General features: G+C 38.0%; 1 protein-coding gene across 1 annotated transcript in view; it reads left to right on the forward strand.

Moving 5' to 3' along the window:
* The first annotated feature begins 398 nt into the window (after positions 1 to 398).
* LOC149028928 (secretory carrier-associated membrane protein 1-like) overlaps positions 399 to 26,140 on the forward strand; it is a 43,507-nt gene continuing 17,765 nt past the window's right edge. Inside the window, exons 1-4 of the mRNA XM_089139478.1 lie at positions 399 to 785; positions 10,260 to 10,325; positions 17,091 to 17,207; positions 17,306 to 17,368. Of these exons, the coding sequence (XP_088995604.1) occupies positions 729 to 785; positions 10,260 to 10,325; positions 17,091 to 17,207; positions 17,306 to 17,368 (303 nt within the window). The 5' untranslated portion in view covers positions 399 to 728. The remainder of the gene's footprint in view (positions 786 to 10,259; positions 10,326 to 17,090; positions 17,208 to 17,305; positions 17,369 to 26,140) is intronic.

Genomic DNA, 26,140 nt, shown 5'->3' on the forward strand with positions numbered 1-26,140 from the left:
CAAAGATTTGAATTTGAATTTGAAATTTTTTTTTCATGTTTTGTTTAAATTAAAAAAAAAAATAAGGGCAAATTTGTCATAGAAGTGATAATTTGTCCTTAAATTGACTTTTTCTATAGTACAGGGGAGGCAGATGCAAAGTTTTAGTTTTTTTGGACTAAAAATGACATAGACTAAACCTCAGGAGGTCCAGATGAAAATTACCCAAAATTCTTTTGAAAGATCTTATAAAAAAATTTAAAAAATAAGAGTCTGATCGACGGTCAGCATTCAGTGCTTATGACCTAAGGAATGAGAGGTTCGGCGATCAGAATTCAACTCGGTAACTTTTTTTGATAAAATAATGGGCCCACCGGTCCACTCCTAATTCTGAAATATGTATATTTTTTAATTTGATAATCTTGAAAAAATCAAAGGCAACCGGTACCAAGAAGTGAAGACTGTTTGAATAGTTCAGTTGTTTCTTTCGATTTCAATTCGACTTTTCCACTTCAAATAAAGCCGTCAATGGGAGTAAATGGATTCCATTTCCACTTTGTCTCTCTCTTTTCGTCAGATTTTACGTCTCCACAATTTGGTCTTCTGCTAGCTAGCTAGGAAAGAAATTAAACAAGCCCTGTTTTGTTTCAGTTTTTGTAAATCCGATCCTCTAATAGCTTCCTTTCCAAGTTGAATCTCTTGAATCCGTTTTGTTCGTATTGGTGATCTTGATTTTCTAGAGATTGGTCATGGCTGGCCGTTACGACAGCAATCCCTTTGATGAGGAAGAAGTCAATCCGTTCTCGGTGAGTCTTCCGTGATTAGTTGCAGTTTCATTTCCTGCAATTTTTTCTTTATACAGTGAGTCTTCAATTCCACGGGTAAACTGTTTACATGATGTAAAATTAGGTATAGTAGGTTTGCATTACTTCTTACCTTTGGGGTTTTCGAGGTGGTTTCATTTGAGTGGATTTGCTGTTTTCTGCATAGATGCTACTTCAGAAGTGGGTTTGGCGTTGACTATGGTTCCCGGTGATTGACATGTTAGATCTGGCTCCCTATTACGTTTCAATCATGAAATGATAAATCAATAAACAATTCCCAGTGTTTATTTGTTGGAAAATTTTCTTTTCATGAATGGGTTATGTTTAGATGATCGTTGTTTGTTTAGAATCGGTTATTTCATTTGCTTCCGAGCTCCTCTTGTGCTCGCTCTATATTTCCTTCTTACTGGTAGTTGTCTCTGATTATGGTTCCCGATGAACTTTGAGATTGAGATGATTCTAAAGCGTACATTTATTTTACATTGCTATGGAAGGAGAGTTCTACTGAGTTGGAAGCATGAGTCTATTCGAATGCTCAAACTATTTCACCAAAACAAAAGGTGAAAAGAAGTTTTAAACTGTGTTCGATGACTTCGATCAGATAATTTCAGCTTTATAGATGGAATTAGCAATTAACTGTTAGATGATGGACGGGTAGAGGGGTCAATTTTGTCTAAGTAGTCTATGAAGTAAAGAATCTTAGAGTATTTGTGTTTTAGAAGACTACACCATTCACCATGATACATTTTGTGTGCTTATGTATAAACAATAATATAGAAGATGATGTTTCAAAAAGATAGAGAAGAAGAATGTTTTGAGTAAATAAGTGGACCCAGTCAAAGATATGTCTCATGGTTTAGTGATAGGTAGAAAAATGGAGGGGCCTAAGGTAGTAAATCCCCAATTACAATTGGATTACATCAATGATCAACTTTAAGCCTTTGCTTATTTTCACTAATCATTGATGATTTGACCAAGAACATTTTAAGTTGAGGTGATCCATCTAGCACCGGATTGGTCTGTTTTCCTTTGAAATCAACTTAGGGTTGATAGATATAGGTGTGGGGCTTTCATTTAGTAGGATTATGTTGTCATGGGCTTATCCTATGGGCCTAAAAGTTTAGTACTTAGGCTACGTACGAAAATATGTTAGTTTATTAGTTTAATTGGTCTAATCATGTAAATTCTGCCCAACTTAAGTTATACGGGTATAATAATCTTGTTATTACGTTTTTTAAAGTTGTAATAGTCTAAGTTAGTTAGTTGCTATTTTCCTAGATTAAATTAGTTTCGAAGTCCTAATTTTAGTAGGACTTCTTATGTAAGGCTGTAAATAGCCCACATGGCTAGTTTAGAGAATGGATTTGAATATTGAATGATAGGCTTTCCTTCAACACATGTGTGTTCTAATTATAGGTATTGTCAACTAGTTTGAGGATCCAAGTAGCAGGAGTACTGGTTTTGTCAATATGTTTAAGGACCAAAACCCTAGGAAGGTTCTAGGTGTAATCAAGCCTAGACACTTGCAACTGGTTGAAGAGCTGAGTTGAAACTTCATTCTCCATGTAAGTATTCCATCTTCAAGGCTCCATCTAGGCACTTGGCAGCTTGCACTCTCTATTCCCTTCTCTTGTCATTTTCTCTTTTTATGTTTTTCTATTATATATATATATATATATATATATTATTTATTTATTTTTTCTTGAATTTTTGGAGTTCCCAAGACAACTAATATTCAAGGTCAGATCTACACCAATCTAACCATTAGATCTGTTTCAGACTTTAGGTGCATCATTCCCCAGCCTTGGTGACCGTAGATCCTAGTTTGACCCCTTGACCGTTTGATTTCAATATGAAAATTTTTTCTTCAATTTTCGTACTTGTTGAAACCCGTAAAACAAGAGCACTTATATCATATCCCTATAAGATTACCTAAATTCAATCCATGTTTCAACCCATTTTTACACATATACACCCCAATTTCCCATCTCAAGGAATTTACCCTATATATCCCATGGTGCTAAGTATCCTTGATACTATTTGATTTCAATTAATCCAACCAAGAAATTTTGAGGTCACTAACCAAATCCATCCCTACCAGCAAAGTCATCCCATCACAGCCCATGTCACAAAATAACCCCCATATTCCATAACCAAAATTTCAAGATGGCCCCTTATGAGTTAGTTCTCTTAAAATGTCTTGTAAGAAGAGGTCCTAATTCAATTGGGGCTGCCATGAGGTTCTTTGGTGTGTGTTTTTTGCTGATGATATTGTTTTGGTAGATGAGACATAAGTTGGGATTGATGAACAGTTTAATTTATAATTAGAAGGTTATGAGCTAAGTAGAATGGAGATGGAATATATGGCATGTAATTCTGGTTGGATAATGAGGTCTGTAATTTGATGAGGAGATTTCGCAAGGTGATTATTTTAAGTATCTAGGTTCAGTTGTAGATAAAGAAGGTGGTATAGGGATGATATATGAAAAATGAAAACAGGACAGATGAAGTGAAGACTGGAGAGCTGAGTCTGAGTTTTGTGTGATCGATGTATTCCTTTAAAATTTAAAGGACAATCTTATAGTATTGTTGTTATGTCATATACCAACTATGATGTATGATGTAGAGTGTTGGACAGTTAAGAAGCATCATATAGATTTACTCAATGTTGTATACATGAGGATGTTGAGATGGATGAGTGGCAAACTTAGGAAGGATAGAGTAAAGAATGATCATACTAGAGATGGTTTGGTAATTGTTTAGATACATGATAAAATATGAGAAAGTCGTTGGAGGTGGCATGACAATGTTCAATGGAGGCCTTTAAAAGCCCTAGTACGATGGAGTGGTTTAATCCATATTGTAGGAAGGTGGACCAAACCTAGAATAACCCAGGAGAATTGGTATGAAAAGACATGAATGGCTAAGCCCTTGTGTCTCACATGTCTTGAATAGAGCTGATTAGAAAAGCAATGATCCATAGCCAACCTTGTTTAGTTGGTTTACTTGTTCTTGTTTATGAAGTAAAGGTTCTTGTTTTCCCACAGTTCAGTGTGTTTGTATCTACTTCCTGTGTGATGTGAACAACAAGAAGACCCCAGCAGAAGCTGCAAGACGGCCTAGTGGCATGCAGCCCTCTAGGGGTATTTTTGTCTCTATTTTCTTCTTCTTCTTTTTATATTTTGTTCTGAATTTTAGTTGGGTTTCTAATCAGTTACAGATCCCAATCAGTCTTTTATTTCAGTTGTAGTTGTCTAGTCTAATTAGGAGTCTAAGAATAAGTCGAGTTAGGTCTTTTAGACAGAGTTATATTTGGAATCTTTGTAAAAGCTATGAATTCATGCCCACAGCTGTAGCAAATCAGTTTTGATGAATAAAGAAGGAATAGTTTACAGCCAAGGAGGTATCAAGCAGGATCCTGTTGAGAGGGGCCCTGTGGTTGTCCAAGAAAGCTCCCAAAATCCTGCAATCTGATCAGCAAGCCTTTACAGCCTATTCCTCCAGCAAGAAACTGCAATCCAGTGAGTATAAACCCCTCCCCTGCCCCTGCCCTAACTTCTTACTCTTCTTCTTTCCTCCCTCTACCCTGCGGCAGCAAGATTCTGTAATTCCAGATCAAGAAGTCTTCAAGATCCTTGCTGTCCTTATTCCCCAGTCCGTGAACCACCTTAATTCAGTCTATTAGGCCCCCTAAACCATTCGACCAGCATCTCCAGTCCCTCCCCAACCTTCGAAGTCCCTCAAACAACCCCTACAAGAAAAGAAGGGGAAAAGAAAGAATGAGAAGAAAAAGAAAAGAAAGGAAGAAAGAAATGTTTGCCAAGAAATTTCACCTACCCTTGCTGCAAGCTTCCCTGGCTCTCTTCACTTGGTTTTTGAACCCTTTACCATTCCATCCCAATTTGATAAAACCCTGCTACTTTTTCCTTCCCAACACCTAAAGGTTTTTGTTAATCCAAACCTTCCCTAAACCATTAACAACTTAAAATCAACCTAATTAGAGAATCCCATGGCCCATCAAACTCATCCTTCCCGTTCCCAAAACCCTAAAAGTGTTCCAGACAGTGAAGTTTTTATACCACATGAATCCCATCCTCGGTTTACATCACTATGTCCTTCAACAAGAATGAACTCTGGCAGTGTCAGTGGTTGAGCTAGATGTAAGATAATTTTCTTTGGACACTCCAATTAGTCAAGGAGTTCTAGAAGCTATCTTTGTTTTGGGGGTCTTGTGTTGTTATATATGTTGAGAGGCTTAATGCCTAATAGGTGGATAACTTTTTATCTAGGTACAGAGTATTAAAAAGTTGGTGTTCAACCTTAATAGAATTTTCTCTGTAAGGATATTGTGATTGAGGTGTTTACAAGCCATCAGAAAGCCACTGAACATAAATCATGTGAAGATCCTTTACTGAAGGATCCATTCTAATGCCACCTTGTCGGGCTTTAGAACTCCCAGGTATATTATCGTAGTTTGTTGAAGTTGGTCAAAAAGCTTGTATCTTTCATGTTGCTATGTTTAATTTTATGGTTTGTAGTGAGGTCTTAATTCATACTGTTGAGCTTAACTGCTACAGGTTTCTCATAATGATGTTATGTGTCTTCATGCAGATGTATTATAAATAGTCTTTTGAAATTGCCATTAGCATCTATTTTTCCAAAATGTGTTGTTTATGTTTCAATGCTCATATATTGAAATTTAGTGGGTAATGCATAATTTGGGTGTTTCGGGTTTGTAAATTATTCCAACTTGTCCAATATATAGATTGTAGATGCTGTTATTCTGCGAAACTTCTATTTTGGATATGTTTCATCATCTGTGCATACTATGATTATTTACAAGATTTTCAAAGTACATTCATTTTTTATCTTCTTGCATTCTGTGTAATTTGCATCCATGTTCTTTTTGAGAAAATTACATATTGACCCCCTGGATCTGCAAACTATTTTGTTACAACCCCTATAATTTATTATATTACAAACCTCCCCCAGTCTAACACCATTAGGTTTAAATAGAAGAGGACATATTTACCCTTGCTGAATCTTCTTATAAGTGAAAAATTGAGAAAAAGAAATTAAAAATCAGTCATGGTTGTTCTTCACTCTTTACTCTTCTTTTCTTCCTTTCCCCCCCCCCCCCTTTTTCCTTGAAAGTCAAAGTGCATATGAGGGTAAAGGAAGACAGTTTGGGAATTTTGAAAATACAATAGGTGTTGAGTCATCACTTAACCCCATTTTCTAACAGTAGGGGTGCATTTATATATAATTTGAAGCATAGGGGATGTAAATGTAATAGAATGAATTCCAAGGGGGGTAGACGTAATAGTTTGCAAATTCAAGGGATGTACATGTAATTTGCTCCCCCCCATTTTAAACGTATATTTAACAAAATTTGGTGACGAAGTATATATTTTTAATATTTTTGGGGGTAAATTACACCTGAGAATTGAGATGCATGGTCTTTTTTGATCCAAGCACTATTCAAAAAAGGTTTATTCTAAATGGTTTTCTACAACGATTGGGCACCTTGGTGTAGTTAAAAATGTCCAAGTGGGTCAACTGGGCCTTTGAATACTTTATTTTGGCTCATCAGTGGGTTTTATAGACCTAAGGTTTTTTATTATGATTTATTAATGTAATGAGCCTACTTTGTAAGACCATAAAGGAAGGGTAGTGTTAGTACACAGGATTAGTAGTAGGAATTCTTGAATTTTTGCTTTAATCTTTTATTTATGTATCACTTTGGAGTTGTAATTCCACTAGGAATTTGAAAGTTAATTTCACGTGAATAGTAATTATAAACAATGATCTTACCTTCAATTTGAGTCTGTCTACTATTTTAGATTCCAGTTTTAGTAAGTTTTATGTTAGCAAGTGTGTCTATATATGCATATATGATTGACAGTTGACCCATAAATTGATGAATTTGAGTTATGTCTATTGCTACCAGTGTAGTAAAATGGCATAGCACAGAATATGTTATCGTCTTCTTCTCCTATTTTTGTGATTTCTTCTCCTTGTTACTGGAATTTCTTGGAAGACCAATCTTCTTCTGAGTCATTCAACCTGCTGTTCTTGAGGAAGGTGTTATACGGTGATGTTACCCCCAAAATTGAGGGCCAACACAGCAGCAATCAATTGAATTCAGCAGTAAATTAAGGTTTCTTAAAGCCTGTGCTTATGGTGTAGGGGCTGTTTTGAATAATCTAGGTTAGTGGAAGGGTAGACAGGGTTCAGCTAGGGTTTAGGAGCTAGGGCTATTGAAATCTAAATTTGAATTATGTTAATTTAATTTCAGATTCAAGTCAGAAGGGTTTTGGGAATTTAAAAATTAAGGTTTTATAATTCTAGGGTTTGTAGGGAGTGGGGTTAGGTTTAGGGTCGAAGGTAGAGGTGGGGGAGGGGATGATGAATCCAGAAGGGAGTTGGATTTGAGTGAGGGTTTGAGATATATAGGTGATGGGAGAGTAGGGTTGCTAGTGTTTTGTGGAAGAAGATTAAGAGCAGAAATCTTAGGGGTTGGGTGGGCAATTGGGGTGTGGGTTGGGGTTGAAGGCTAGGTGGGGGAAAGGGATATTGATTCCTAAGGGGTTGGCATTGAGGGGATGAGAGTTGTAGAAAATAGGGTTGGGGACTGCCGCAAGAGAGAAAAGAGGGGAATTAGGGTGCGATGGAGGAGAGAAGAGTTGGATAGGGTAGGGGCAGGCGTGGGGAGAGTTTACTTATTGTTGTTGTAGAGAAGGGTGATGAATTTCAGAAAATTTGAATGCTCAAAGCTGCCGCAGATTTCCTCCTCCAAACTTCTCTCAGTCTCTCCTTCAATCAATTTGTATTCAATAATCAAAACTGATTCGTTTACAAGTGCGGGGCTATATTTGTAGCCTTACATTGGAGGACCCCTATTAGGACTCAAATTGGAAAACAAAACAAACTAGGAGTTCTATTTAAAAGTTACTCCTATCTAAATAAAAGTGCAAACATAAAAGGACTTCTAATTTAAGAAGGAATCCTTTTTAAGATAGTTTTCCAACTTGACAAATCCTAATCAGACTAGGACTCTTTGAGAACTTGACTAAAGCTAAATCATATACTAAAATAAAAATAGAGTTGGACAGTTGGATGCATGCTAACATGCTGAATCCAACTAACCCTAATTAGGCTTGTTCAGGACTGTTTAAACTACCAAAATAACCTTCACTCGGTGCATTTTTCCTTCAGGGCCATAGGGTGGTGGGCAGCAACCCTATGCCCTGTTTCGCCCTTTGGTCCTCTCCGCGATGGCCTTGGGTCCACTTCTCTTAAGGCTTGGTTTGAAAGGTTTAGGGAGGTCATTTGAGGAATTGGTATTCAGTTAAGTTGATTACACAACGTTTATCTGGAGGAGTAGCAAATCTATCACAACCCACATTGTTTATGTAGATGAGATTGTGGTCAATGGGAATGATATGGCTAAGATGAGTAGGTTGAAAGCATATTTGGCCCAGCAGTTTGAAATTAAAGATGTTTGTCTCTTAAAGTACTTCCTTGGGTCAAGGTGTCTAGACCACAGAAAGGCATGACTATTTGTCAAAGGAAATTTGTGTTGGGTTTGTTGAAAGAAGTAGGCATCTCGGGCCACAAGCCAATACAGTCGACGTTTGACCAAAACCATAAGCTTCGTGAAGATTGTCAGTCTCCTCTTCTTGATGTTGTCAAGTACTAGAGACTGGTTGGCAAGTTGGTTTCCTTTTCGTTGAATGGACTAGACATATCTTATGCTGTTGGGTTGTGAGCCAGTTTATGCATGCTCCCAAAGTTGGTCACTTGGATGCAGTTTATTGACCATAAGATAATTGAAATCCTCTCCAAGAATATGGCTCCTCTTTGGGGGGCATGACCATTTGAAGATAGAAGGCTGTATAGATTCTGATTGCGCTGGTTCAATCTCTGACAGATGATCCACATGAGGTTATTATAAGTTTGTGGGAGAAACCTTGTACTTGGAGGAGCAAGAAATAACATGTTTTAGCCAGGTCAAGTGATGAAGTAGAGTTTTGAGCTATGACTTATGGAGTCATGGAGTGTGTGAACTCATTTGGTTGAAGAGGTTAATCCAGTAGTTGGGGATTTCACTTCACAGAACCTGTGAGACTCCATTGCAACAACAAGGCTGCCATTAGCAGCTTACAATCCCGTTCAACATGATCGAACGAAGCATATTGAAGTAGATTTGTGTTTCATCAAAAGAAAAGATTCCAAATGTGTTTGCACCCCCTCTGTAAAGACAGATTATCTGATGGCTGATATCTTCACCCAGTAGCTCCTTCCTCACCAATTCAGTACACTAATTAACAAGTTGGTATGGTAAGATTTACTCTCCATCTTGAGTGGGAGTTTTAGGATATAATAGGTTTACTTTAGTCATGTTCTGCCTATGTCAATTGAAGTTGTAATTTCTAATTCTAATTCATTCTTGTTTAGCTCCCTAGGAAGTTGGTTCCAATTCCCAACATATGTTAAGTAATGAATATACACAAAAGAGTTTCCCTCTATCACCCACGATTTGCACTCTTCTAAAATTTTCTCCTCGCTTTAGCTGCTCTCAACTCCTCTGCTCTTGCTCCTTGTTTGCTTCTTGTTTATAGTTGACTCTAATAGTTTCTTACTCCCATCCATTCAAGAACAGACTGCAGACCCATTATTTCATTAAATTGACCCTTTGTTTACCTTGGGATTAAGCTTACAGATCCCCTTACTGTCCTCTACATTTGGTCCTCAATTGCAGCCTTTCCTTCATGATAAAAACCAGAAAAAATCCATCTTCTTGAATTTTCGCACTCCCTATTACCCTAGAAACAAGAACCTGGATCTAGCGGATCTGTCCATTACTATTAAATCATCACAAACGTGGGGGACCACCCCATACATCATTATCCATGTTCCCACCAAGTTTTACCTCTTCTGACACCTAGAAGCCCTAGTTCCCCATCTCAAGAATATTGATCCCATATCCCTAAGATCCTAAGCCATCCCATTGGCAACTGGTTCTCCTTCTTTTAGGTGGGTTTCAACCTTCACAAACCTTCTCTCTAACCTTAACCTAGTTCACCCTTTGAGCCATAAGCCAAATAGTAACACTAGGGAACCTAGTTCACCCTTTAAGCCATTAGCAAATAGTAACCCCATGGACCTCTTTTGAGATCTCCCTATTTTTATCTCTTAGGTGTCACAACAAAAATCAAGAAATCCCGTTCTTTGACCCATTTAAGGTAGTTTTTGACGAGATCTTGGCTATTTGGCCCTCAATCAATTGAGGCTACAAAATTTCTACAAAATTTTGAGCACCAACTTAGTTGCCATGTGGGAGATATTTGGCTGTTTTGTTTTACCTGCTGCTGCTGCTGTTGTTGTTGTTGTTGCTGCTCCCCCCCCCCCCCCCCATTATAATATCATTTTGACCGTGAATTCTAATATCAGGATCCAGCTGTTAGGGGGAAGTCATCAGGACAGTCAAACTACAGTGGTGGTGCATTTTATACAACAGTAAGATTTTCTTTTGATTGCTTGGCATTTATTTATTTCCTTTATAATAATCATCATATGCCAAGAATTTGCATAGTTCTTTCATTCTTTGATTGTATTTTACAACCTGCTAAATATCACTCTATTCCTTTATTCTAGAAGTTCACCCGCAAATATAGTGATGGATCATAACATTTCAAAGCTTGCTACTCTAATCTCTACATTCCTTATGGCTCAATGCTGAAGGTTCTCCTCCGACTCCAGTACTGTAAATATTTGTTAAAGTTGGCTGAGTTACAACATACACACTCACAAAATGGAAAGAAAGAAGATGGGGTAAATCCTTTTTTGGGGTAAAAATATAGGTAACCCTTGAGTTGAAGAAGTCTACCATGTAAGTGGAATGTGGAACTCTGTGAAATCTAATTTAGTCTTCGGATCTATTTTGCTTCAACGAGATTTAGAAAGCCAACAAACAGTAATGGAAGAGAGAAGCCATTCTAAGAGGGTTCTGAAAAACCAAGATCCACTGAGTAACATATTTAATGGTGCAACTGAAATAATTTGTTTTATTTTATCTTATTTTTGTTTACATTTTTAAATGTACTAAAGAATACCTGAGCAATTGGAATGTGTAAGGCTGTATTTGTGGTGGGGAGGCTGCTAATGCTCAGGATCTTTTAGTTAGTTTCTTACAAGTTATCCGTTATTTTCCTTTTATTTTTAACCTAGTCTCCACGATGTAAGACAGGTGATGTATTTTGAGTGTCTTTGTCTAAGTCAATTAGTTTCTATTTTGAGTTAACTTGGGGTCCAAAGTTGCTGAAGGTAGGGATTTCTACATACCATATAAATCAAGTGGACAGCCTTCTAAACCTTTTTTTACAACCCAAGAGAAAGGAAAGCCCTCCATGGTTAATAGGGATAAGTTGTCGACCCATTGTTTTCGTTGTGATGGCATAGGACATGTTGCTAAGTATTATCCCAAAAGAAACAAAACTAATAGTGCTATTGCAGCCTTCGGAAGACAACCCTGAAGTGTTGGTGATGATTGGGGTATTGATACTAATCAAGAAGGAGAAGAAGCGGATGACACATGGTATTGAAGCTATGGAGATGATACTTAAGAGGCCAATGTGGTGACTGAAATTCTGTTGACTGAACAAAGGGGTTAGGATGCAGTATCTAAACCCTCCCAGTCCAGGAACAAGTCCAGGACCTTGTGGAGGCCCAAGAGCGCCACCTGGGGTTGCTGCCCAATTGCCTCTTTTTTTTTCTTTTTCTCCAGATGTAGTTGCCTACTTTCAATTTCAATTGCTTTCTTTGAGTCTACTTGGGTCAGGGTCAGAACTGTAAATTCTATCCACATGAGGGATGTATTTGGTATGTAATTTTCTTTTATTAGAAGTTTGTGTTTAGATAGGAGCTTTAAGGCAGTCATCATTGTAAAGGTCCAACCACAAGACCTAGGAGTTGTTGAGTTCCAGTAGTACTGGGCTGGGAATTCAAGTCCAAGTAGGAAACTCAGCCCCTAGCATGTATAAATAAACCCCTCACTCAATTGGGAGAGGCAGTTCTGATTATTGAGTAACAAAGGTTCCCGTTCGAACACTGTGTGTGTTTTAGAATTGAATCAGTCAATTAGTTTGATGATTCAAGTAGTAGCAGATCTGGTTCTGTCTGTCAGTTTGAAAATCAACCCTAGGAAGGTTGTAAGCGAAGTCCAGCTCAGATCCTTGACGGTGGCTGTAGGAGACAGCCTTCAAACCATCATCAACAGCGGCATTCCAGCTTCATTCAGGCTCCATTCAAGGTCCAAACCACGTACTATTTCTCTTCCTGCATCTTTTTCCATTTTCTTGACTTTTTGGACTTTTCTAGAAACCTGAAATTCATGTTCAGATCTGTGCCAATATAACAGTTAGATCTGTCCCAAGCTTTAGGATCCTCATCCCCCAACCTTATTGACCTTCCATCCCAATTGCAGCCCCATTGGACCGACCAAACCCTATATCTGCCATCCTTGTTATTATCACCCAATGTTCACTCTAAAATCAAGAAACCCAGTATCTTCCCAACCACCCATTCAAAATCGTCGTAACTTGAAAAAATTATTCTAAGGATTAAAATATAAATTCCTTTCAAGTTTTATCGTATTCTTTTTAGTTTTCATCCCATCTCAAATCTATGCCATACCAAGGAATTATTAGCCTCCTATGGGTGGGTCAGAGTATCCTTCATACCGTAAATATCCTTCTACCTTATCCATCTATATCTCATCAAACAGGCCAAACCACAAGTAGGGAATTAGAACACTATTGTTAGGAACCAATTGGAAAAGAAGCACTAATACTTCCTAGTTCCTAACAGAACCCTAGTTTTGGGCCTGGAATTCAGTCTAGCCCTAGAGATCCTTGAAGTGGTAGACTATTCCATCAATGCTGCATCACCGGGGTATCAGAGCCATGACTGACTACACATTCCGTGACTTTGTTGAAGAATTGAAGAATGACATCATGGACATCAAGGAATCTATCCAGACCCTAGTTGCAAGCATCCCATCTAAGGGTGTCAACAATCAGTTGGGATTTAATGAACTCAAGACCACCTTATAGAGACTGCAAGAATCCTTCAGAGGTAAAAACCAGCTCCTGCCTCTGAACAAGGTTTCCTTACAGTCACAACTTCACATTCCTGGTAGGAATTGGAAGGAGTGGGAATGTAAGCAGCCATAATAGGCATACCCATTATAGATATAATGCCCTTAGAGATGACAGAGATGCCATAGACCTCTAGTTTAACAATCCTATGTATGAAGGACATGCTAGAGATGAGGAAGAAGGGATAAATGGGTAGGTAGAGGCACTTATTGAATAGAGTCATCACTTTTCCCCAAAGCTTTGAAGATCACGTGAGGAGCTACTTCATTGGTGCTAATGACTACAGGGGTCAAGGAGACACCCACAAAGTAAAGCTTGGTGTGAAGGAGTTCGATGATGATACAGATCCACTGGTATTTTATGATTAGATTGTCCTCCCTTGATGCTTGCTTTGATTGGTATGACTTACCTAAGGACAGGAAGCTGAAGTTTGTCTGAACCAAGCTAATTGGTCCACTTAGAGAACGATGGATGAAGACAGAAGAAACCCTGCGATACCATGGCACACCCCCGTCAGCTGGACTGAGATGAAAAAAGACCTGAGCAAGACATGATAGAGTCCTTGTAAGACATAATAGTCTACTTACTACAAGGATTCCATATCTACTTTTTTTCTTTTTCAATTTGGATTTTTGTAGAGCAAGAATGATAGAGTCCTTGTACGAGTACGAGTCTTTAGTCCAAGTAGGAGTCCTAGTATGAGTTCCTTCTAAAGAATAAGCCTCTCTATAATGTAATTTCAGATTGCGTTTGATGAATAAAATTTGAGAATTTGAAGGAGTAAGTGAGGAGTTGTGGCCTTGTGGGTTCCCTAGGAGGTAACTTGCGGCTGTGTTTATACAAGAATTCTGCAGTTTTAAAGTTTCTCAGTGCCCCTTCTACTGTAAGTACAGCCAAGCCCCACCCCCAGCCCCCTGCCATCTCTCTTCTTCTTCCCTCATCTGCAGCTCTCCCCCATCCCCAAAACCCTAAAACAACAAGAACAACAATGACAATGCTTGTCTCAACTAAATGGGGTCGGCTACATGGATTCTTGCCTTCCAATCAGCTCTGTTTGTGGCCATGCTATACACAAGGCCTAAGCTATGCATTCTTTTCTCGTCACTTCTCTTAAGGTTATCTTAGGTCTGTGCCTCTCTCTTCTAATTCCTTCAATCTGGGTTAAATCACTTCTCTGTATAGGGGCATTTATAGGCCTTTGTTGAATGTGGCCATGCCACCTTAAGCAATTTTCTCGTAGCTTATGATTTGTCGTAGCTACACCCAAACAAACTCTAATATGATAATTTCTTAACTTATCCTTCCTAGTTTTGCCACTTGGATCTTAGCATCTTTATTTTTGCTACATTGAGTTTATCTATATGCTTTTTAATAGCTTAACACTCAGGACCATACATCATAGCAGGTTGAACAATTTTTCATCCATCCTATTTTAATTTTTTTGGGAAACATTATCCCCGAAACCTTATAACCATAACCCTAATTTCCATATCATCCTCTTTTTTATTTTTCTGAAAAATTTGGACTTCTTCTATAGATCTACGACAATCTAACTGTTTTATCTGTCCCAAACTTTAGGTACTTCATCTGCCCAGCCATAGTGACCTTCCCTCTAAGTTTCAGCCCAATCGGACCAACCAAACCCTAGTCTAAACCCTAGATTTCTTTGCTGCCTTGAATTCCCAAAAACCCTAGAAACCCTAACCATAGTTTCAACCATAACTTTCAACCCGTCATCCAAAACCTATTTTCTTTTTGGATTACCTTCACCAACCCCTACTTGACCTCTGACTATAAGCCTAGAGCTAACCATCCCCTTAGAGACCCTAATTCTTATAAAACCCTAAATTTCTAACCCTAAACTTGGAAAATTCAAATCTAAATTAAATTTAAGCAGGATTTAAGACTCAATTTCACTCAATCCTATTTCTCAGACTTACCTGAGCATAACCCTGTCGATTCCCAACTCTAATAGCACCCTATTGCCTCAACCGTGGGCTGCTACAAACCCTAGTTCACTGTTGATTCACTTGAAGAGGATCTTGAGGGTGGACCTAGATCTAGGGCTTGCACCAATCAATTAAACCCTTGATTCCTTGTTCACATAACTTCACCTTTAAAACCCTCTCAGGCTTGGATCTTCAATTCCGAAGTGACAGATCCAGGACTTACTAACAAGCACATGAGGAATTACTCGAAGAGTAGCTTTTCTTATTCAATACTCAGTTGGATCTCTCCCCTTTGAGTGGAGGGGTCTATTTATACATAATGTGCTGGAATCCTAGCCTGACTTGGAGTCCAAGCTGGACTATAATTTGAATCGAGTAACTAACTCAAAATAGAAACTAGTTGACTTAAGACTTGGACGCATAAAACTGAAATTCAAACATAAGAAAAAACTATTCTGATGTTGCAACTTAAGTTAGGCAGAATATTCATTAATTAAAGCAATTAGTTAGACTATTTTTGTACTTAACGTAGGAACTAGACTTCTGGGCCCGTATAATTGGCTAATTAAAATTTTAAAATAACCTAGCCAATGCCTCACAGTTTATGGTGCTTCAGTGGTGCTGGTGTAGGGAGGATGCACTGCATTCATGGCTGTTTTTAAGCAGCCAAGCTGCATTAACATCGTTCTCTTCTATCCGTTGATAGAGATTAACTTTGCTACTTTACATTGCTCTTGAAATCCTTGTATAAACATAGTTAAGGCAGTGGCAGTATGCATTATTTAAAAATTCGTTAAGATAAGCCTATGTTGGAGGTTGTCTTGGTCCATTGGTCTGGCTTCACTTGCTGAAGATTTGGTCATGAGTTCAAGTCTTGGAAAAAGCCTACTTTGGAACAGGGTTAAGGAATATGTATTTTGGGTCCTCTCTAGATCCTCTAAATATGGGAACCTTCTACACAGGGTAGAGCCTTTGTATTATTTTAGGTTCTAATGATGGGATGGTCTTTTTTTTTTTTTTTTTTTTGGAAAACAATCAAGGCTTGCACCTTTTGTGCAAAATTAAGGCAATGAATATTTAATTAAGATTCTGCGTGGTATTGGGAGCGAACTAGGAATTTATGTTTTCAAAGTTACAGATTATTGGATGAGCTCACATGGAATGGACCCATAGACCATGAAGTAGTTTAGGCTTGGCCTCTAGATTCAAGAGTCATATAGTTTTAACCTTTGGTGGTTTTAATTTAACATGGAGAGTATAATAATGGATAATCACTACTAGGATTTTGGAGGAAGAAAGTTTGTCATAAGCAAATATATGGAGTACAAGAATCTAAAAAAAAGGAACATTGAGAAGAGCTATAGAAAGGAATGTAATCACAAGGAAACTAGGAAGCTAACAGTCAAAAAAACACTGTGGCAGTAGCAACAACTAATGATGTGGATCAGGCTGATTGCTATTGAGGTTGGTCCACTTTTCTGTTTATTGTTATTGTCATCATCACTACTTGCATGTAATAGGCTTCAGGATTATGCAATCCTACTTATACCATTACAATCCGTCACAAATCCTAACTAGGACATAAAACCTGACTACTTCGTGAACTAACCTCCTAGTGCTACACTATAGAAAATGAGTAAGGACATTCTGAGTTGCTTTCCTTTATAATAACTATGTCTTAAAATCAACTGATGCCTGAAGTTGATAAATCACAACTCAAGTGAATTCATTGTATATTTTTATTTTATAAAAATATACAATGAACATTCTCTCTCTCATGTTGCTTCCAAGGATGATGAAATTTGTTTTCAAAGTAATTTGCAATGATTGTATGGACCAGGGAATTCTGGGAAGGATGACAGGTAATGAAATTTGTCTACTGTTTATAAATTCTCTTCACCAGATTTTCTGAGTATTTTAGCATTCGTGGAAGACTTTACAGTCATATGCTTCACTATAATCCATATCCATGTTCGTAAGCATCTTTGAGTTACATATGTTTCTTTCTATTCTGCTGCATTGCGAGATTGCCATTTGAGAAGCCCGTCTGCTTTTGTTTGCTAGGTTTATTTTCCCATGAGCATTTGGAATGTTCATTTATGGTATCAAGCCTTGGTTTATTTGTGTTCTGCATGACCTCAATGTCTGAAATACTATTATCTTGCTTTGGTTCCCAGAATCCTGGAAGTGTTCCTTCTGCCACAAACTCAAGACTTTCACCTCTTCCACCTGAACCTGCAGATTTCAACTATGATCGTGGTGCAACAATTGATATTCCTCTCGATTCATCAAAGGTGGGCCTGCATTCTTGATTGTAGTAAAGCTCAGTCTAAGTTTCTTGCTTCATGTTTGTCTCAGCTTATGTTCTCAGCTGTTCTTTTTCCTACTTTAGGATTTGAAAAAGAAGGAGAAGGAGCTTCAAGCAAAGGAGGCTGAATTGAGGAAGAGAGAACAGGTACATGCCAATACTATTCCATTGATGAAATATTGCACATTGCAGTTGAATTATGGATGTAAGTGATTCCTGTGCTTCTTTGCTGTTCATCTTTTCAGCAAACATAATGTGCTTAAAAAAAATTCAAATTTGCATTCAACTTGGAATTACAGCTTGTTCTAGTGTATTTCTTATGAATCTGGACTTTAGGTTTGTTTACGAGTATGAGGGTTGTAGGATGCTTACCCACTCTTACCAAGGATCGGTAGATTACTTACTAGGTTGCACAATGTGGAGTAATTCAGGTGTGACAATCCTCTCTGTTGTGCAATGTATGAGATGAGTGGTTCCTGTGTTAAACCTTTACCTATTGCATTAAGTGATACAGTCAATCTATATCTGTATTACCAGGCGATAATCCAGGTTGATATTGATCTTAAAATCGTTTGTCATGCCATTTGCTTCTCCATCTTAAGGTGTTAAAAATATCTGCATCTTAGTGAAGTAGGCGTGGCACAAAATTAGGGGAAAAAGATCTACATGCTGTCCTTCTGTGGATTCTTTCGCTTGCCCGAGTAATAGAAATAAGGGTCCCACATCCTGTCTCCCCAAACCCAACTCCCTTATTTTTCCATTTCTTAATTGTGGAGCATGTATAAGTCCTTACTTTGGTTCAGGGTTCTTCAACTGGAGATTTGTTCAGGCCTGATCTAGCTCATGATCTGGGTTTGCAGGTTCATGCAAAACCAGAATGTTGAGATTCCCTTTAATGGTACTGCTATTAGCTAGCTAGTTTCTGTTTTGTTTCCTTGTACTATTTCCTTGATGTAAAAGGCACCAATAGTGCATGTGTGAATCAATTTTAGTAATTTCTATACTTCTAAAAGTAGATATTACCTTTATATTTTAAGGAGACATTAACTTAGCCCCTTCCCGATGTTTTGAAGATTAATAAAACTTGGTTTTGTGTAAGAAGCAAGGGAAAAAAAACAGGAATTTCGACCTTGAAAAAGGCCGAAATTTCCAAGTTTCTACCGAAATTTCAGTAGAAATTTGTGATATTTTTGCTGAAGTTTCGGGCCTCATATGGACGCAAAATGATTTGGATTCTTGCATACTACCTATTTCAAGCATAATAAACACTATGGAACTTCTAGTTTATTAAAAAAACGATTGAAAAGGTAACGTTCAAGTATATAATATATATGAGAAGAAGTGAGAATGTTACCAATTACAAGTCTACTCTATTCCATGTCTCCCTCTTCCATTTGCACCCCATACAAATGACAATACAAGTCCCATGATGTTTGCCCCAAATGGCAACTGAAGCTCTGTATGTGACCTCATCCACATGCCTAAGATTTCATGATGGTGGGAAGTTGCGAATCTCCGGATAAGGAATTGGCTCAATTGCATATAGAAAGGCTGGTGGCGACTGTGGTATAGAGTGGAAGATCTACTCAACAAATGAAGGAACACCCTGGTTGTCAGCAAGGGCAAGGACACCATAAGGTCCATATTGACAATAAGGTTTTAGTGGCAGACTCTGATAGGTGACAGTGGGAGGGACACCATAAGCTCCATAACTATAAGGCTCCACTCTTGAGTCTGACAGCTAGGAGAAACACCATAATGTCGATAACCATAAGCTTTGTAAGTTGATCCAGTAAAACCAATACTCTCCACAGTAGTATCATATGAGGACTCTGCAGGCCTATGCCATCTGGATCCTCTGGAGGCGGAGTCTCTGGAATCATTTATGCTCATCAATCTCATAGATCCCATTAAGCTCTTTGCATTAGCCGAACGGTAAGACCCATATGATGGTGTGTCTTCCGCGCTATATTCGTTCTGTCTCCCCTTCCCCTTCCTCGAATATGTAGAGGAAACATTTTTGCCTCGAGATGCAGCTCCAATATGTTCTGAATCTTGTGTCGTGTTTGTGAATTGACTCTCGCCTGTGAATCTCAGTGGTTGTCCTCCCCCTAACTCTCACGTAGTGCTAGTGCTGGTGCTGGTTGTTTGTCCCTAGGATCAGCTGAATCCTGACAAGGTCCAACACCCTCGTCATCGTCATCATCATCATCATCATCATCGTCATTGTCATCGTCATCGTCATCGTCATCGTCATCGTCATCGTCATCGTCATCGTCATCGTCATCATTCGTCGTCATCGCCGGAGGCCTGAGTTTCATCATCCTCAGTCTCGGACTAGACAATCAAATCCTCAATCTGGGTGGAAACACGAGGGTGTGGCACGAGCGACGGGCGGGCGCTACATGTGCACTCCCCTCCTGGGCCATGAAGTCCTCCATATTAGCCACCATCTCCTTTGCAATTTGTCTACAGGGATGACCTCCCTCCTCATCCAGTAATGGCTCTCCACTGTCCTTGATCCAGTCAACTATTGGGTTATCATAATCATCCATCTCAAATATGTCGGCCAACTTGATATTGTTACTCTCTCTGTCCATCCCCTGACTAATATAATCCTCCCTCAGTCTCATATTATAGTGTAAGTAGACAAGGTCCTTTAAACGCTTCATACCCAATCAGCTGCGCTTCTTTGAGTGGATGAGGTTGATGGTGCTCCAATTTCGCTCACAACCAATGGCAAAACATATCTGGTAGAGCACTTTGCTTGCAATCTTACTTAAGTGGGGTGAGTCACGTTTAAATTGTAACCACCATTCAGCTGCAACAAACAGAGACTCCAAGTCATTTCAATACTTAAATAACTAAGTTAAAGATAGAATATAATAATTAATTATATAATGAATTAACTTATTCCTAGTGGTGGATTCTCGTCGTGATACGACCACTGAACGACCGAAGCTCCCACTGGCAAACCTTAAAATGCCTTTATCTAATATATAATGATTAAAAAAAAAAATTATGAATTGTAAATATCAAATCACTATCTATAAGGATGATTGCTTGTTTAGATGGATCCGGTTCCAACTTCTCTACTACAGTTTGGACGGCATCTATCAAATCCTGTCTCATCCCAAGATTGTCTTTGTAATCGTACTTGGAATTTAAATAGTACGTTGTGTAAGAAAAAGCAAAAATAAGAGGGAATAATCAATACTTAATAGTGTGATAACATAACGGAAGTTAAATTGATTCCTAGATTAACAACTCACCAACCTTATGTAGTGGATGCTGTAATATAGACTTTCATCTAACTTGGATGATGTCGAAGATTTTCTTGTTGCCTTGTGGGTAGACCTCAGCAACTTGTTGCTTCATCCTATTTGCTGCAGCCCGTATGTGTGGTAGAGTAGATCTTCTCTGTTGATCTACCATCCTTAACACATGCACCACAGACTTATGTCTTCACCAGTATCCTCACATTATGCCAGAAACTGTCATCCAGTATTGTCATTTGTGCTCTCCTTGCTCCTATGGATGAAGAACCCTCCCAGTTAAATCACTACTTTGATGAAAACGTGCTCCTAAGGCCAATCTTCCTACTCACAAAGCTTTGCAATGCTATCCAATTGGTAGCAAATCTAGTTATGCTTGACCTCATTAAGCTGGTAGTTGTCCCTCATCATCTTTAATGCATATGTGTGGTTATAGATGAAGGTGCTAACTTGTCGGGCTTGTTCCACGGTCTTCTTCACAAGCTTGACCTTTCTGATGTCCTTTAGTATTAACTCAATCTAGTGAGCAGCACATGGAGTCTAAAAGAGCCTATATATGTCCATCCATCAAGGCATGAATACAAAGCTGTACAATGTACATGTAATGTAAATATATGTCTTTAAAAATGAAAATTAGTACTAGAAGTAGGAGCATGTTTTGATACCTGGGGTTCCCTTGCATCAACAACCCAACTTTCTTGTAGTTGGAGCCATTATCAGTCACAACTTGGATCACATTCTCCACTCCAACCTCCTTCACCACTTGTTTTAATAATTTATAAATGTATTTTGCATCCTTATTCTCAGTTGATGCATCTACTGACTTAAGGAACACCGTCCTCCCATCACAATTCAACATGAAATTAATGATGGACTGTCTAGTGGGATTAGTCAAACCATTTGCCATTATAGTCACTCCATAATAATTCCACATGGGCTTTAATACATTAAAATACTCATTTAAGTCTTATGCGTAGGCAAATAGACATTGAATATCTCATATGGAGTGGGCCCTTGTACACTATTCCCGGCCTTGCCAATCTCCTCAATCATATACCTATAGTACAGCCCTTGGGCTGTATATGCTGGAATACTATGGTACATAGTCGATTTGGAAAAAGCCATCCACACTTTCTCCTTCATGCACCCCCATAAGTGCTTCAACTTTCTCTGCTTGTGCTTAGGCCTTCTAAATAGGGCCAGATCATTACGAGGAATCTTAAGATCCAGATCTATAAGATTTTACTTATGAAGATCGACCCCTTGTTGGGGCCCGTGAGATAGGAATCTTCTCCCTCACACTCAGACTCCTCATAAGGACTTGGGAGCTGCGTGTGCCTCCCATACCTACTAGCTCTCTAGAGGACCCACAACCTATAGACCTTTGCTGTCTTCTCATGTCAGCAACCCTCTGCTGTTCCCTACTCATCATCATTGCCCTTTTGATCTGTTCAGCCTTTGAGGTCAAGGTCACATCCATACTCTCTTCTAGATCATAGTCCTCTAGCTCTTGAAGGTCATCTAGGCATGCGTCCTCGAACTCCTCCCGTTGTGTTCTCTTCTCTTTCCTCTTTCGCTTTCCCCCACTCAAGAATGAGGCCATTGCCTTCTTGACCTCTGAGGGCACCTTTTGGCAACCTACTACATCCTTGTTTCCACCAGCTAGATGCACCTTCAGTCTAGTGGCCCCACCTCTTCCTGTTTGTTTCTTGCAGCAATTACACTCATTCTTCCTCCCGTCAGCTGTCAGTGGCTTCTCGTGTTGCCAAAATATGTCTGACATCTTTGATAAAGAGTGCGTGATATAAGAAATACACACTAAGTATCTTGAAATGCTCCATAAATTACATACATGCTTTTAATAATAACCTCCTATTTTTAAAATATAAAACATAAATAAAATAATATTTTTTAATAGCTAAATACTTTAAAAAATATATAAATTACACACTAATTATTTTAAAAAGCTCCACAACATGCTCCAAAAATTGCTTACATGCTACCACTAATAATCTCCTATTTTTAAATTTTAAACAAAAATTATTTTTTAATATTTAAATATTTTTAAAAATTATTTAAATATATATTAAATATAGTAAAAATAGATAATTAACAGAAGAAAATTTGATTCAACACCATCATAGCAATATGGTGTCTCAACTCTCCCATACATTAATTTGAAGCTTATACATCTACTATACATATACACATGGTAGAAGATCTCGCTCTCGAGCGAGGTCTCGCCACCTTAAAAAACCGAGATCTCGACCATCTCGGCAAGATCTCAGTCAAGATATACAATTTTTTGGCGTCAACTCGGTGGGTTTTAGGGTTCTAATTGGGTTAAAACTTGGCATTTAGCCTATTTAAGGCCTTTTGAACACATTGGTGGCCTTAGATTTGTCAGAAAGCAATCCTATGTATGATTTCTAAGTCTACTCATAGTGTGGAACCGAAATGTTGTAGGATTAGGGAATGCAATGTTAAACAACATGTAATATAAAACCTGTAAGGCATATAAATGAAAAACAAGTGTATCAAATGCATCAAGTAACATAAATGTTATCAAAACTCCATCCATATGAGTATTGCAATCTCAATTTTCAAAAATAGAATAATAAAATTATACAACCATTAGAAGTTCTATATAAGTCATTAAATCATATGTTCATAAGACAAGCGGAGATTGATTAATCTTCCTTCAATGTTGTAGATGTGCTAAGAGTAGTTTCAAGTGAAAATCCAGCCGAAATCCACAAAAAAAGGCAAAAATTGAGAGTTCCAGTGAGATCTAGGGTGAGATATGGCAAGATCTTGAGCGTGGTATCCCAACTCTCTGCTCTCGACCTCCATCTCGTCTCGCCTATGTGAAAAAAACGAGATATCTCGCGAGATTTTAGTGAGATCTCGTGAGATCTCCCACCATGCATATACAATTTTAGCAATATACATAATTTACAAAATAATTTTTAATAACGGGGAAAAAAGAAAGAAAGTAGGAAGAATCAAAAATTAATTTCGACACTATAAATTCATAGATCAACACACACACACACACACACACACACACACACACACACACACACACACATATATATATATATATATATATAGATACAAAGAAATACAGAGAAGGGTCATCTAAACAAAGCCACTATCTCTTGAAGCCTTTGTAGTAGTCCTTGATTTCTTCATTCGGGACATGGGGCCAGGTAGCCATCGGAGACAAAAGGAAAACGAATCTCTTGTGGCTGAATCCCTATTCCTAAAGTAAACATACTTAAATTTGGAAGCAATCCTAGAAAATTTAAGGTACAGACAAAACAAAAAATAAAAAAAATGAGGAAGTTGGTTACTTACCTTGCAAGATTTGAGAAAATCCACAAATGGAGGACCAAATCTAGTGTTTGAATGAAATGGAGTTCTAGAATTAGGTGAAATGAGGGATGAAAGCAAGAAAAACAAAAAAAAAGTTGAAATATGTTGAAATCTGGAGAGGCGATATTGCACGAAATGGCGGAAAGGATGGTTTTTATAAAAGGGTTTGTATTGTTTCGGGTCAATACGAAGTGATACAAAATTTCATGTCTTATCAAACGAAATTTCGTATCATTTCAGTCGATACGAATCATTTTGTATTCTTGTATTTGTATTTCATTTCATTTCGTTATTGAAAAACACAGGCATTTCGACCGAAATTGTTGAACTTTTGGTCAAAATTTTTTTTCTATGGTAAGAAGCAGTTGTATTAGTGAAAAGCTCTATTGGTTAGTGTATAACTGACTGTGGACATTGGTGAGAGGCCTTTGTGATGCTGTTTGATCCCCCAAAATCGAATAATAGTATATCCTGGATATTGGCTTCTAGTTGGTGTCCTACCAATTTATGACTATACCAGGATCTGGCTAGGCCTTTCCTTGTTGGTATTTGAGTCTATATAAATTTCTTATATTAGCTTGTGAGGAGACCAAGCTACATGAACTTGATAAATAAAAGGTGCTTTTTTCCTCTTCTCTTTTATTTTTTATTTTTGTTATTTTTATATAAACCCTTTCTCTGTATGTAGATGCCTTGTGTTTGATCAAGAAACCCTTTTGTGTGATCAAGGTAAGTTGGTGTTTTGTCCAATCAAACCACCTTGCAGTGATGCCCAAGTGACTCATTTCTGTTGATTCTTGCTATTTGATCTTTCTTTGCTTCCGTCAATTCAACTAGTTGCTGATCTAATTAATTTGCTTATCCCCAGGTGACTGATTTCTGTTCGTTCTTGCTAGTCAATCTTTGTTTGCTTCCATCAATTCAATTAATTCTGATCTAATTAATTTCCTGAAGCTCATCTTCTACGAAGTAGTAACTACTGTTTAGTTGAATTTTTACCCATGGCTTGTTTTGGGGAAGGATTATGATTTGAGCAATCTAACCATAAGAATCATTCTATATTTGGATCTGGTCTTCTTGATTCATCCAACCATTTCATTAACTTATCCACGTTAGGTGCTATTCTGACTTGCTGATTTTGATTTATTTCTAATTTCTCGTTTTGTCCCTATCCCTTTTTTTCTTTTTTCGGTAATGTATCATGGAATCTACGTTGGTTTTCTGCATCTGTTTCAATTCCTGTTATCAGCTCTTTCAGCATAATTGGTTAGGTATTCATTAGCCTAATTTATATCTAGGTTCTTTAGTTAAATAAGTGTTTAGCTATTATGTTCTCCAGTTAAATTACTGTTAGTTATTATGTTCTTTAGTTAAATTGCTGTTTACCTAATACTATTAGGTTAACCTCTTCTTTTGTGTATTAACCACCTGCCTGATTCACAACCCTTAGCAGCCAGTCACCTTTCTAAATACTGATCTCGCTAGGAGTTTTAAACTCATCCCACCATCTGATTTTTATCTGTAAGCACTCTTCATTCTGGACATATTCTCTTTTAAAGGGCCTTGTGTGACTGTTTTGATTTTTCAAAGGCAGAACTATATTCAACCTACAGTCTCCGTCCTCATCCATACTTGAAGACAAGGCTCCCGATCAAGGCAAGCTCAGGTCAGCACTCCATTCCTGTCTTTCATCCCCCCTAGTTTTCTTCTATTTTCTCTAAACCCCAATACTCCAGGCCAAAACTCTTTCCCTCCAATACCAAGAAATCCATGATCTCTCTAACCACCCACTTAATCCATTAACTTCATAAACAGCCCCTATAGATTCCCTTTGACATTTGATCTAAACCTGATCCCCATCTGATTCTCCTAGTCCTGGAAAACAGTCTCTTCTTGAGAAACCCTAGTTCTTGAACCCTAAATTCAAGAAAACCCTCCCAGACAAACTGCCTAGATCCTACCTAACTTCAAGACTATCATCTACCCCTCACTGACTAGGTTGATCATAATTTAATTACATCCTGAGTCCTATAATCTCCACATCCCCAACTCTAGAAAACCACTCCATATGATGATATGAAGGCCTATAATTCCTTTAACCTTCTTCGCACATCAACCCGTTGAGATCTAGTTTATTGCTAGAATCACCTTTCCAAATAACATTACTGTTCAAATTAAGCCTTAAAATCAACACCCCATTTGAGATCACCCCACAGAGTCGCTCATACACCCCTACCGAGTTACCTTAGACCTTTGTCATTTATCC

This window comes from Hakea prostrata, chromosome 1, assembly GCF_041222555.1.
Source record: "Hakea prostrata isolate BN-2017 chromosome 1, UWA_Hpros_2, whole genome shotgun sequence".
Taxonomy (NCBI): domain Eukaryota; kingdom Viridiplantae; phylum Streptophyta; class Magnoliopsida; order Proteales; family Proteaceae; genus Hakea; species Hakea prostrata.